The sequence below is a fragment of the Schistocerca piceifrons genome, chromosome 9, assembly GCF_021461385.2.
Source record: "Schistocerca piceifrons isolate TAMUIC-IGC-003096 chromosome 9, iqSchPice1.1, whole genome shotgun sequence".
Classification (NCBI taxonomy): Eukaryota; Metazoa; Arthropoda; class Insecta; order Orthoptera; family Acrididae; genus Schistocerca; species Schistocerca piceifrons.
The window spans coordinates 16,231,088-16,244,870 of NC_060146.1; the positions used below are offsets into that span (position 1 = coordinate 16,231,088).

A 13,783-nucleotide genomic window follows, 5' to 3' on the forward strand; every position below is an offset into this window, starting at 1 on the left:
GACTACATTCCATTATCCTCGTTTTGCTTTTGTTGATGTTCATCTTATATCCTCCTTTCAAGACACTATCCATTCCGTTCAACTGTTCTTCCAAGTCCTTTGCTGTCTCTGACAGAATTACAATGTCATCGGCGAACCTCAAAGTTTTTACTTCTTCTCCATGGATTTTAATACCTACTCCGAATTTTTCTTTTGTTTCCTTCACTGCTTGCTCAATATACAGATTGAACAACATCGGGGAGAGGCTACAACCCTGTCTCACTCCCTTCCCAACCACTGCTTCCCTTTCATGCCCCTCGACTCTTATAACTGCCATTTAGGATTTATTTAAATGTAATTTCAGTCTTTTCAGAGTTATATATTCACTGCTCTGTAAGAGTCTTTAAGCATGATTATTGCTGTAAATTAAATTATCTTTTTACGAAAATACCATGCATGTTTATGTTTTTCTTTCTCTCTTTTTTTTTTTCTTCAAAGCCAGGAAATGTGTCAGGCTTATCGAGTTCTATGGAGTGTTGAGTGAGTTATCCAAGGCCTAGTGTTCAGGGTTGTAATGTTGATCATATGACTCTAAAATATTTAAAAAAAACTTTAGAACTACCTGGGGCAAGACCCCCAGTATGGGCCCCCTCTCAATATTTTTTATAAGTTGGCGCCCCTGCTTGGAATGTTCTGTCAAATATCATTGTCCCCAAACATGGTGGAAATGTTTCTGGCTGAGTCTCCTGTGTTAAATTCAAACAGCAGAATATGTCGGAAATTGGCACTCCATTTTCTAGCGTCTGCAGCCCTACTCACTGTCTCCAGATAACAAAATGTAAACCTAAATAGCAGCAGTGAACTACAAACACAAAATGACAATAGCTAAATAAACCCACAGTGACCGGAATACCAATACGCAAAACAAAAACGCTACGAACTTATGCATCAAAGTATTACCCCGAAATTTGCGCCGAAGGAGGCACTTCAGTTCCTCAAAACAGTGCAGACACTTCTTGTGAGTTCTTAGACTGTTTAAATACTGCACATATACTATCTGTTCGATTACTGTGAGAAAGAGCGCATGTAAATGATAAAAGTGTTTACACTGTAATGCCATATACGATGTTTGTGAAAATCTTGAGATAAGTGAAGATAAAAATAAAAAGGGTCAAAACTAAATGTCAACATTATGCTTCAGTCTTAATATACTAAAAATCTGGACAACTCATAATTTAATCAACATATTTAATGGACACCAACCACTTTAAGCTGATGCCATTTACAAGATAAGTAATAGTATAACATATGTTGCAAAAGTAGTATTGTTCATTAAAAATGCATAAATGAAATATTAATAGTATATATAAGGGGAGATTATATACTCATGTGGGAAGAGTATATGTAGAATACCTGAACTATAAAAAAACCACCATTTTAGTGTTAATCTATTTTTTACTAATTCAGCCTCAAAACTTCTTGGACTGATGGGATAAGTTGCTAAATAAAACAATTAGCCAATTATCAGCACTTTTATTTTTTATTAGCGTCTGAACTACAACAGTAGATGGAAATTATCAACATCATACTTCTTCACTCTGTCCTGATCTAGATGTCCATCTTGTCAACGATTTTTCCAAGCCAGCCATATATTGTCTGAAAGAACACAAACAAATTTATTCGTAACGTATCCTGTTCGCCTTTATAAGCTTGGGCCTACTCACTTCCAATATTATTAACATACTAATGAAAAACATATTAAATATTTGTCTGCAGTAGTCACCAAGTAACAAGACTACATGTCTTGAGGAGACACTGCAACATCATTTCTGAAAGAAACAGAGGCTTAGAAAAATTGGTGATCTGATGAGGCTTTTCATGGTTGTAGCATGAATAGAAACAGAAAATAGAAACATACTGTAACTATAGTGAAGAAAAATAAAGCTGCTTATTTCACAATTAAATAGAACATTGCAGATAGGAGTCTGCGAGAGGTGCAGTGAAATCAGTGATGATTTTTATTTTAGTACAACACGATTAAATAGCTTAACATTGTGAGCTGTTATTGGACTACAGTGCTAATAATAATTAAAAAAGAAAATATTAAGTTGAGAATGAGGGGGAATTATCACTGGAATAGATGAAGTTGTCAAATAGAACTGTCTGTAATTCAGTCTTACCCTTCATCACATTATCCACAAGACATTTAATGCCTTCGAGTCAGTTGTTGAACGCATGTGGGCCCTTGTAAACAATGCCTTTGTGTAATAATATTAAACCCTTGAAGTCTTTGTAGCTGTAATTTTTGGTGCTACTGTACTGTTCGTGGTTTACACTAGTTGTTTGTGAAATAGGAATATGTTTACCAAGAACTGGCGCAAATACTTCCACGTCCGCAAGCCACTTTATGGTGTGTGGTGGAGGGTACTTTGTGTATCACTATCACATTCCATTTTCCTGTTGGCAAGAATGATTGTTGATACACCACCGTATGAACTCGGTATCTCTGTGATTTTACCTTCATGGGCTTTCCCTTAAAATATTCACTGGTGTCCAAAATTAAAGCAACGAATTGCTTTTTCCCCGTCTTGTATCTAATTCACCATATAATCATACAAATTGTCAACGGATGTCTGTGCAATCGTGTTCTGCACGAAAAATGGCATTTCAGTCAACGGACTAGCACATGTGTGATGGCGTCATGGCACCTATCAAAAGGGGTAGAGTTTGGCGGGTAGTCTCACATCCACAGTCTCTGCATGCACAGTCACTGGCAGTGTACTGTGGTAAAAAGATGATGCCCACCGGACTCAGTGCAGTGGTGGGCCATAAGAAGAATGGAAGCAGGACAGCCACAAACTGATCTAGCCCGATGGCTTAATGTGAATTGTTCTGTTATTTCTCGGATGTGGCAACAATTTACAGAGACCGAAACGGCACCTAAGAGACCAGGGCAGGGCTGATCGCGAGTGATATCAGAAAGAGAGGAAAGTTATTTGGATGTAAGGACACAATAGTGCTGCATGGCACCTGGAATCTCACGTTGCAGCATCCACTGGACGTATTGTATCGAAACAAAAGGTGTACAGAAGGCTACAGCAGAGTGGCTTCTATTGTTGGAGGTCTACATGTACCTCTGATGCGTCTTCGCAGAAGGGATCGTCTAGATTGTAGTCGTCAACATGCCATTGGAAGGTCGAACAATTGGCTAATGTTCTTTTCACAGATGAGCCCGATGTTGTCTGGAGAGTGATTCTCGACACATTCGCACCTGGATGGAACATGGGACAGTTTTCCGGAACCCAAACGTTGTGGAAAGAGACCGATATCGAGGAGGATCCCAAATGTCGTGGGTACTGACTTCGTTGATCACGTGAACACCTCCTCACAAAATTGTATGGGTCAATTGGCAAGGTATAACTGCTGTCAGGTGTCGTGACGAGATCTTTGGGCCCCTTGTGGGGTTGTTGTGATGTGGTGCGGGCCCAGACTTCGTATTGATGGACGATAACGATCGACCTCACAAAGCAAGAGCGGTTGATGTTTCCTTGGAAACGGAATATATTGCACACATGGCATGGCCTGCTCGCTCCCCCGATTTACATCCCATAGAGCATGTCTGGGGAGCACTAGGGAGACACGTTGCATCACATCAGCATCCACCGACCACTCTCCAAGAGTTGCGAGCAGCTCTGCAGGAGTAATGGGCGTTATGGCCTCAATATGAGACTGGCGACATCATTCACAGCATGTCCCGTCGTTGTCAGACCTGTACTCGTATTGCTGCCAGAGGTGGTCACACACCATACTGAGCACATTAACCAGTTGTAGGAATGTGTGCGCAGTCCATTAAGTAGTAAAAAACGAAAAACATTTTTGTCTACCGTTACGCATATTACAGTTGTTTACTTTCTGTATTGTTTACATTGTTTCTACTTTACTATCACCTGTTTATAATGTTTTGTGGCGTAATAAACACAGCCTTGCAAAATTTACGTTTGTTGCTTTGATTTTGAACATCATTGTACATGGGAGTAAGCGATAAGTTGGGTGACTCTCGTCTACTTTCAGGCCACGTTCTCAGAATTGTGACAGTCAACTACACCGTGACACTCGACGTCACAGATCCAGCGCATTCCATCAGTGTTGGTTGGGCATGTCCGTGACGCTTTCGAGCTTACTAAATGAACCTGTGACGAAAGACGCTTCTTCTGTATTTCCTCTAACTGTCGTACAGGGAACAGATCCTAGACTGATGAGAAACAGAGACTGCTTAATCTCTAGTGTTTCTATTGTGCTCGCAATGCTATATCTACAGGGAATCGATGCTAGAAAAACATGAGAATTTTGTAACGACTAGATAATCTATACCCTCACACTGAAGGAATGGGGAATCTTGTCCCTTATTCCCCCCTCTCTCTTGATTTCGGAAGCCTGTGGCGTATGATGTAATTATGTTAGCACTCTGGAATTTCAGTATAACTATACATAAAGTGAAATCATTTCATTACAATTCATTTCCAGAAAATTTGCATTCTTGACCTCCTTCCATGTTTCAGAGATCTCACGTCCACAGGATTCATGTAATTTATAGTGCTCCAAGACAGCAGGGGGAGGGGGGGAAGCTCGTAATATAGTTTTATTGAGTTCTCTGTTCCTTTCGTAAAAAAAAAGATGATTTCGTTTAACATTTCCCCTTGCAGTCATACAAGTTGCTTCTGATGTAACATATTAGTTACTTTTTTGCACTACACAAAACTGACTGGATTATCGATCCCTGTCCATATCAATCTTCTTCACTGTATTTATCAGCTTTCTCAGTATCCCTTAACTCACGAGGTGTAGTGTCTCAGACCTCGTGAAAATTTTCGTACTCACTCTCTGGGGTCAGTCCCGGTGGAATGCTTATACAGGATGATTCACGAAGATTCGCAAATATTTTAATATGTTATTATATAAATAAAACTAAAGAAAAAAGTCCATATAAACACAGGTCCCAAAATGCTTAGTTATGGAGTTACGGCTAATAAAACATTTTGCCTGGAATTTAGCAACTTCACTAATATGAAGCCATCGCAAAACTGTACAAGCTTAAAGCACTATTTCCATTTATTTTGTTGTTGTTGGTCTGGCGAATCTAATAAAACATGTCGCAGAAGTGTACCTTCAGTAGTTTCCCAGAACATCCAGAGAAGCAAAGATGTAATTTCGTAAAATTTTGAATTTATTAACTACTTGACCCAATTTGCTTTTTAAATTCAAGACAATTGAACGAAGTTTTCAACAGAAGTTGTAGAGAAATTAATTTTATAAAAATGATGGTAATAACGTTAACTGAAACTGTATGGATGTGTCAGATAATCTACTTTTAATAATACTATAGCATACGTGAATTCATGTTAGACCGGAAAAAACAAAGCTCAGTGTTAAGGAAGTTATAGAGTGAAGACACGATTTCACAATACACTCACAATAAATCTTAAAAAATGTCTCCACCGAGTTCAATGCATTTAGCTGCACTTGTATGAACAGATTTTGTTGCTTGTTTCAGTTTCAGGGTTGTTCTTAATTTCGTCTATCGCATTCATAATGCGTGCAAGTAATGCTTCAACTTTATTGACTTTGTCCTTATAAAATATACCTTCCATCCATCCCCATACAAAAAAATCCATTGGTGTTAAATCGGGTGATCTGGGTGGCCACAGACGTGTAGCACCACGACCAAACCACTTCTGGGGAAAATGTTCATTTAAATGTGTACGATAGAAACGGCGTTGGTGAAATGCAGATGCACGCCATCATGTTGAGAATACATTTGCAATCGCGTAGCAAGTGGAACATCTCCGAGCAAATGGGCATTTATTCTTGAAGGAATTGTAAGTACGTCTCGCCAGTTAGACGTCCTGGGAAAATGAATGGTCCAATAAAGAGTGTGTTGATTATAACACACGACACATTTATGCTAAATCACTGCTGGAAGTTGCGCATCACTGATTCACGAGACCAATAACAACAAAATAAACGGAAATTGTGCTTTACTTTAACCTCGTACAGTTTTGTGATGGCTGCATACTAGCGAACTTGCTAAAATTGCAGACAAAATCTTACTAGCCCTAACTCCGCAACTAAACATTTTTGGATCTACGTTCATATGAATTTTTTTCTTCAGTTTTACTTGCAGAATAACATACTAAGATATTTGCATATCTTCGTGAATCACCGTGTATACCCTCCCTATCCTCTTTTAATCACCTACCCTACATTGTTTTGTTGTAAGTTGCATTATTACCTTCTTTGTTTATTGTTGGCACGTGTTACTGACACGTGTTGGGGTCTCCAAAAGCGCTCATCGTGAACTACGAAGCTGTTTCTTCTTCTTCTTTTTCCAGTGTAGTACAAAAAGTGTGTGCAGGAACGTGTGAGGTTTAACGAGCCTAACTCTGATGAAAAAGTCTGATGAAATCAGACTTAGGATTGATGAAATCGTTAGTTGGTGGATGGGGTAAGATGTCAGTGATAGTAGGTCAAGTAATAGACGAAATCGACGGCGATTTAACAACAGGTCGTGATCACAGTTATGATAGCGGAGGATTATTGAGAGTAAGAACTTCACAGCAGTGGTTACGGGGATCTTCCCGTTTCTCCAATAAAATAGTTGAAGCGTTACACTACTGGCCATTAAAATTGCTATACCAAGAAGAAATGCAGATGATAAACGGGTATTTATTGGACAAATATATTATACTAGAACTGACATGTGATTACATTTTCACACAATTTGGGTGCACAGATCCTGAGTAATCAGTACCCAGAACAACCTCCTCTGGCCGTAATAACGGCCTTGATACGCCTGGTCAATGAGTCAAACAGAGCTTGGATGGCGTGTACAGGTACAGCTGCCCATGCAGCTTCAACACGATACCACAGGTTATCAAGAGTAGTGACTGGCGTATTGTGACGAGCCAGTTGCTCGGCCACCATTGACCAGACGGTTTCAATTGGTGAGAGATCTGGAGAATGTGCTGGCCAGGGCAGCAGTCGAACATTTTCTGTATCCAGAAAGGCCCGTACAGGACCTGCAACATGCGGTCGTTCATCATCCTGCTCAAATGTAGGGTTTCGCAGGAATCGAATGAAGGGTAGAGCCACGGGTCGTAACACATCTGAAATGTAGCGTCAATTGCCGTCAGTGCGAAGAAGAGGTGACCGAGACGTGTAACCAATGGCACCCCATACCATCACGCCGGGTGATACGGCAGTATGGCGATGACTAATACACCCTTCCAATGTGTATTCACCGCGATGTCACCAAACACGGATACGACCATCATGATGCTGTAAACAGAACCTGGATTCATCCGAAAAAATGACGTTTTGTCATTCGTGCATCCAGGTTCGTTGTTGAGTACACCATCGCAGGTGCTCCTGTCTGTGATGCAGCGTCAACGATAACTGCAGCCATGGCCTCCGAGATGATAGTTCATGCTGTTGCAAACGTCGTCGAACTATTCGTGCAGATGGTTGTCGTCTTGCAAACGTCCCCATCTGTTCACTCAGGGATGACGTGGCTGCACGATCCGTTACAGCCATGCGGATAAGATGCCTGTCATCTCGACTGCTAGTGATACGAGGCCGTTGGGATCCAGCACGGCGTTCCTTATTGCCCTCCTGAACCCACCGTTTCCATATTCTGCTAACAGCCATTGGATCTGGACCAACGCGTGCAGCAATGTCGCTATACGATAAACCGCAATCGGGATAGGCTACAATCCGGCCTTTATCAAAGTCGGAAACGTGATGGTACGCATTTCTCCTCTTTACATGAGGCATCACAACAACATTTCACCAGGCAACGCCGGTCAAGTGCTGTTTGTGTATGAGAAATCGGTTGGAAACTTTCCTCATGTCAGGACGTGTGAATGCTCTGAAAAGCTAATCATTTGCATATCACAGCATCTTCTTCCTGTCGGTTAAATTTCGCGTCTGTAGCACGTCATCTTCGTGGTGTAGCTATTTTAATGGCGAATACTGTATAAACAAGGGAATTGAGGATACGTGAATTTGCTGATGGTGAAGCGCCTTTTATGAACACAACTACGGAATACAGGTGGATGAGCTCAGCTTATTATGAGATGCGATCCAACGGAATCTGTCTTCTCGAAATGGATCTCAAAGAGGTTGGAAATCGACAGGTGCTGAGGCCGCGGAACGTGTTCTGCCTGCAGCCTTCTGGAGAATCTTACGTGGTGGGCGGCGAGTCCCTCTCCTGTGCCAATCCCTTCATCTCTGAGCAGCGTCTGCACCCAATATCCTGAATTATTTTTTGTATGTATTCCAATCTCTGCTTTCCTGTACAAATTTTTACATTCTGCAGTTTCCTGTAGTGCCATGGAAGTCATTCCCTGATGCCTTAACACATGTCCTGTCATACTGTCCCTTCTTCCACTTGTATCTATTGTGGGAAATTCTGCTGAGCACTTCATTTCTTATGTTACCAGTCCACCTGACTTACAGCATGCATCTATAGCACCATATCTCTAACGCTTCAATTCTCCTTTTTTCGATTTTCTCACTTCTTCTTCTTCTCCTTCTTCTTCTTCTTCTTCTTCTTCTTCCACGTGATCAGGCCCAGTGGACTGCACACTGCTACAAGTTTCTATTGTATTCAGTCCATTGCTGCTACCCCCCCATCCGTCCAGTTCTATTGATGCTTGGTTTACATCTTCATGGAGGCCGTCCCTCCAATGCTTCTTGGGTTTCCCTGGGGGTCTCTCCCTGGGCGTCTCTTTCCTGTAGGTATGAAATCCAGGAGCTTTCGATGCCGTCTGTGATCTTCCATCCGGGCCACATGGCCGACCGACTGCATTCTTTTGGCTTTCACAATTTCTGATATGTTGGGCTGCTGGTATATGTCTTCAAGCTCTTGGTTGTGTCTGATCCTCTATTCCCCTGTGTCTGCATCCAGAACCGGACCGAGTATTTTCCGAAGCACTTCTCTCTCAAAAACGAGGAGCTTATGGAAGTACTGTTTCCGGATACTCCATGTCTCACAGCCATACAGAACAACGGTCTGCATCAGGGTTTTGTACAGTCAAATCTTGAACTGTCTGGAGAGGTATCTGTGCCGAAGCAGTTGTGCTAGGCTGTGGTAAGATCGGTTTCCTGCTTTTATTCTGGCATTGTTCTCTGCTTCACATGACGAGTTCTCAGTGAAAAGTGGCCCTAGGTATTTGAATTCATGCACTCTCTTGTAGGACTGGTCTCCAACCTGCAGTGATTGTAGATGACCAGCAGTCTGACTTTGACCACGCGTCATAACGCTGTATTCTGTCTTGGCTTCGTTTACGTTTAGCCCAAATTTTGCTGGCAGCCTCCTTTACTGCTCTGGCCATTTGCTCCAACTTCTCTTCAGACCTAGAGAGTAAACAGATGTCGCCTGCATAGGCTAAATAGGCCAGTCTCTTTCCTTCGATTTAAATCCCTCCATTCTCTTGAAAGGTTTCGAGTACGATCTTCTCGAGAGCAAAGTTGAACAGGATGGGGGACAACCCATCTCCTTGCCTGAGTCCTGTCGTAATTTCAAATTCCTAAGTTACACGATTTCCCATCTTCACCTTTCACGTGTTTCGCTAAGACAGATCTTTATCAGATTGATGAGTTTCTCTGCCATGCCAAACTCCCTTAAACAGAACAGCTGAGCAGGCTCTTGCGATGTATACAATCATAGGCCTTCTTAAAATCAACTAATGAAATATGTAAATCTTTACCATATTCACGCAGTTTCTCAATGAGCTGCCGGAGACTGAAGATGTGATCTACTGTTGACCGTCCTGGTCGGAACCTTAACACATTCTCCGAAATTTATCGCTCAGTTTAACACCGATATTTGATAACGCTAAATTTTTTTGGCCACGAGTACCCCCTTTGCCTACGCTAGTCTGCTTTCTGTGTCCTCCTCGATTCACCCGTGACATGTTATGTTGCTTCGAAGGTTGCAAGATTCCTGTACTTCGTCTGCTTCGTGGCCCTGGCGTTAAGACTATCACTAGCGACATTTCTGCTACTTCGCATTGCTTTCGTCTGTTTACTCTCAATCCATCTACTGTGCTGATTAGAACTTTCATTCCATTCAACAGCTCCTGCGATGCTTCCTCACTTCCACTGGGGATAGTTATACTACCGGTGATCCTAAAATATGATATATTTTCACCTTGAATTGAAACCCCACTCCCGAACTCTTATAATTGCTACTTCTATGTACAGATTGAACAGTAATTTCCAATGCGAGCACTTAGTTCTTCGTGAGCCATTCTTGTTGTGACTCTCTTGGTTTTTGTAAATATTGTTTACTATCCTTCTTTCCCTACGGGTTGTACCTACATAATAATTATTCGCCTCAGACCGCCATATTAAGCTTACCTCATGGCCCCTGGTCTCCATTCCCTGGGATAGGCAGTTTCCAGCGACTATACCGCATTCACAGTAGCCGCTGCACGCAGTAACTGTGACAAAGAAAAGCACAATGTCAGCGACTCTAGCATATCTGTGACGAAACAAACTCGCCATTTAACTGCCGTCTAGCTCTCAACACACACATCCCTCAAATTGTTCAAATGGCTTTAAGCACTATGGGACTTAACATCTGAGGTCATAAGTCCCCTAGAACTTAGAACTACTTAAACCTAACTAACCTAAGGACATCACACACATCCACGCCTGAGGCAGGATTCGAACCTGCGACCGTAGCGCTAGCGCCGGTGCGGATTGAAGCACCTAGAACCGCTCGGCCACAGAGTCCGACAACACATCCTTAAATAACGCTACGAACGAATATATATATATATATATATATATATATATATATATATATATATATATCAGTTTAACAGAACTCATATAAACATCTATGTCTATACTTCACAAACCATCCCACAGTGTCTGGAGAACGGTATCTGTCGTCCACCATTCATCCCTTTCTGCCTTCCCGTTCCATTTGTGAATGGCGCTTGTAACGAGTAATTGTGCGCCTTAAGGGGGGGGGGGGGGGGGGGTAGGACGTCAAACGGGACGACTTCGAGCAGGAGAGGCACCACACGACATTTTAATTTCCACTGTCTATACTTTTTACAAATAAATTCATAAAATTTCGTCAGCATGACCAGGAAGGATTTAGGATTCACACTCAAAGCAGTGGAAATTCAAAAACATAACAAAACATTTTTTTTAAATGCGAAATCTCATCATTTTATCACTTACTACTGGCTGCATTTGTTGCTGTAAGTACTCTTTCCTTCATAAATAAGAGAGATTCTTCGATGAATTCTGCACAGCATACAAACTCTACAATTTTCCAAATCTATTAAAAGCTGTCGTAAAAATTTAAATTATTAACTGTAAAATTCGAGTTTTTTCTAAACATGAAATTTCAAATGTAACAAACACCTGTAAGTATTGTTTGTATGCTGTGCAAAATTCATCGAAGAATCTCTCTTACTTATGAACAAAAGGGTACCTATAGCAACAAATGCAGCCAATGATAAAATTATGAAATTTCACATGTAAAAAAATTTCTTTTGTTATGTTTCTTAATTTCCACTGATATGAGTGTGAATCCTCAATCCTTCCTAGTCGTGCTGACAAAGTTTAATGAATTTATTTGTAAAAGCATAGAAAGTGGAGATTAAAATGTCCTGCGGTGCCTCTCCTGCTCCAAGATGGCCCCATTTGACGTCCTACTTCCCCCATGAACCATGGACCTTGCCGTTGGTGGGGAGGCTTGCGTGCCTCAGCGATACAGATGGCCGTACCGTAGGTGCAACCACAACGGAGGGGTATCTGTTGAGAGGCCAGACAAACATGTGGTTCCTGAAGAGGGGCAGCAGCCTTTTCAGTAGTTGCAGGGGCAACAGTCTGGATGATTGACTGATCTGGCCTTGTAACATTAACCAAAACGGCCTTGCTGTGCTGGTACTGCGAACGGCTGAAAGCAAGGGGAAACTACAGCCATAATTTTTCCCGAGGACATGCAGCTTTACTGTATGATTAAATGATGATGGCGTCCTCTTGGGTAAAATATTCCGGAGGTAAAATAGTCCCCCATTCGGATCTCCCGGCGGGGACTACTCAAGAGGACGTCGTTATCAGGAGAAAGAAAACTGGCGTTCTACGGATCGGAGCGTGGAATGCCAGATTACTTAATCGAGCAGGTAGGTTAGAAAATTTAAAAAGGGAAATGGATAGGTTAAAGTTAGATATAGTGGGAATTAGTGAAGTTCGGTGGCAGGAGGAACAATACTTTTGGTCAGGTGAATACAGGGTTATAAATACAAAATCAAATAGGGGTAATGCAGGAGTAGGTTTAATAATGAATAAAAAAATAGGAGTGCGGGTTAGCTACTACAAACAGCATAGTGAAAGCATTATTGTGGCCAAGATAGACACAAAGCTCATGCCTACTACAGCAGTACAAGTTTATACGCCAACTAGCTCTGCAGATGATGAAGAAATAGATGAAATGTATGACGAGATAAAAGAAATTATTCAGGTAGTGAAGGGAGACGAAAATTTAATAGTCATGGGTGACTGGAATTCGTCAGTAGGAAAAGGGAGAGAAGAAAACATAGTAGGTGAATATGGATTGGGGGGACGAAATGAAAGAGGAAGCCGTCTGGTAGAATTTTGCACAGAGCATAACTTAATCATAGCTAACACTTGGTTCAAGAATCATAAAAGAAGGTTGTATACATGGAAGAATCCTGGAGATACTAAAAGGTATCAGATAGATTATATAATGGTAAGACAGAGATTTAGGAACCAGGTTTTAAATTGTAGGACATTTCCAGGGGCAGATGTGAATTCTGACCACAATCTATTGGTTATGAACTGCAGATTGAAACTGAAGAAGCTGCAAAAAGGTGGGAATTTAAAGAGATGGGACCTGGATAAACTGAAAGAACCAGAGGTTGTAGAGAGTTTCAGGGAGAGCATAAGGGAACAATTGACAGGAATGGGGGATGGAAATACAGTAGAAGAAGAATGGGTAGCTCTGAGGGATGAAGTAGTGAAGGCAGCAAACGATCAAGTAGGTAAAAAGACGAGGGCTAGTAGAAATCCTTGGGTAACAGAAGAAATATTGAATTTAATTGATGAAAGGAGAAAATATAAAAATGCAGTAAATGAAGCAGGCAAAAAGGAATACAAACGTCTCAAAAATGAGATCGACAGGAAGTGCAAAATGGCTAAGCAGGGATGGCTAGAGGACAAATGTAAGGATGTAGAGGCTTGTCTCTTTAGGGGTAAGATAGATACTGCCCACAGGAAAATTAAAGAGACCTTTGGAGAGAAGAGAACCACTTGTATGAATATCAAGAGTTCAGATGACAACCCAGTTCTAAGCAAAGAAGGGAAGGCAGAAAGGTGGAAGGAGTATATAGAGGGTCTATACAAGGGCGATGTACTTGAGGACAATATTATGGAAATGGAAGAGGATGTAGATGAAGATGAAATGGGGGATACGATACTGCGTGAAGAGTTTGACAGAGCACTGAAAGACCTGAGTCGAAACAAGGCCCCGGGAGTAGACAACATTCCATTAGAACTACTGATGGCCTTGGGAGAGCCAGTCATGACAAAACTCTACCATCTGGTGAGCAAGATGTATGAGACAGGCGAAATACCCTCAGACTTCAAGAAGAATATAATAATTCCAATCCCAAGGAAAGCAGGTGTTGACAGATGTGAAAATTACCGAACTATCAGTTTAATAAGTCACAGCTGCAAAATAGTAACGCGAATTCTTTACAGA

At 41.5% G+C, this 13,783-nt stretch overlaps 1 protein-coding gene across 1 annotated transcript in view; it reads right to left on the reverse strand.

The window, feature by feature from the left end:
- Positions 1-1,497: 1,497 nt before the first annotated feature.
- Positions 1,498-13,783, reverse strand: part of LOC124717339 — an 86,573-nt gene continuing 74,287 nt past the window's right edge. The window contains exons 6-7 of the mRNA XM_047244169.1: positions 10,399-10,481; positions 1,498-1,635 (exon numbers count right to left, since the gene is read on the reverse strand). Coding sequence (XP_047100125.1) covers positions 1,588-1,635; positions 10,399-10,481 — 131 coding nt within the window. The 3' untranslated portion in view covers positions 1,498-1,587. The remainder of the gene's footprint in view (positions 1,636-10,398; positions 10,482-13,783) is intronic.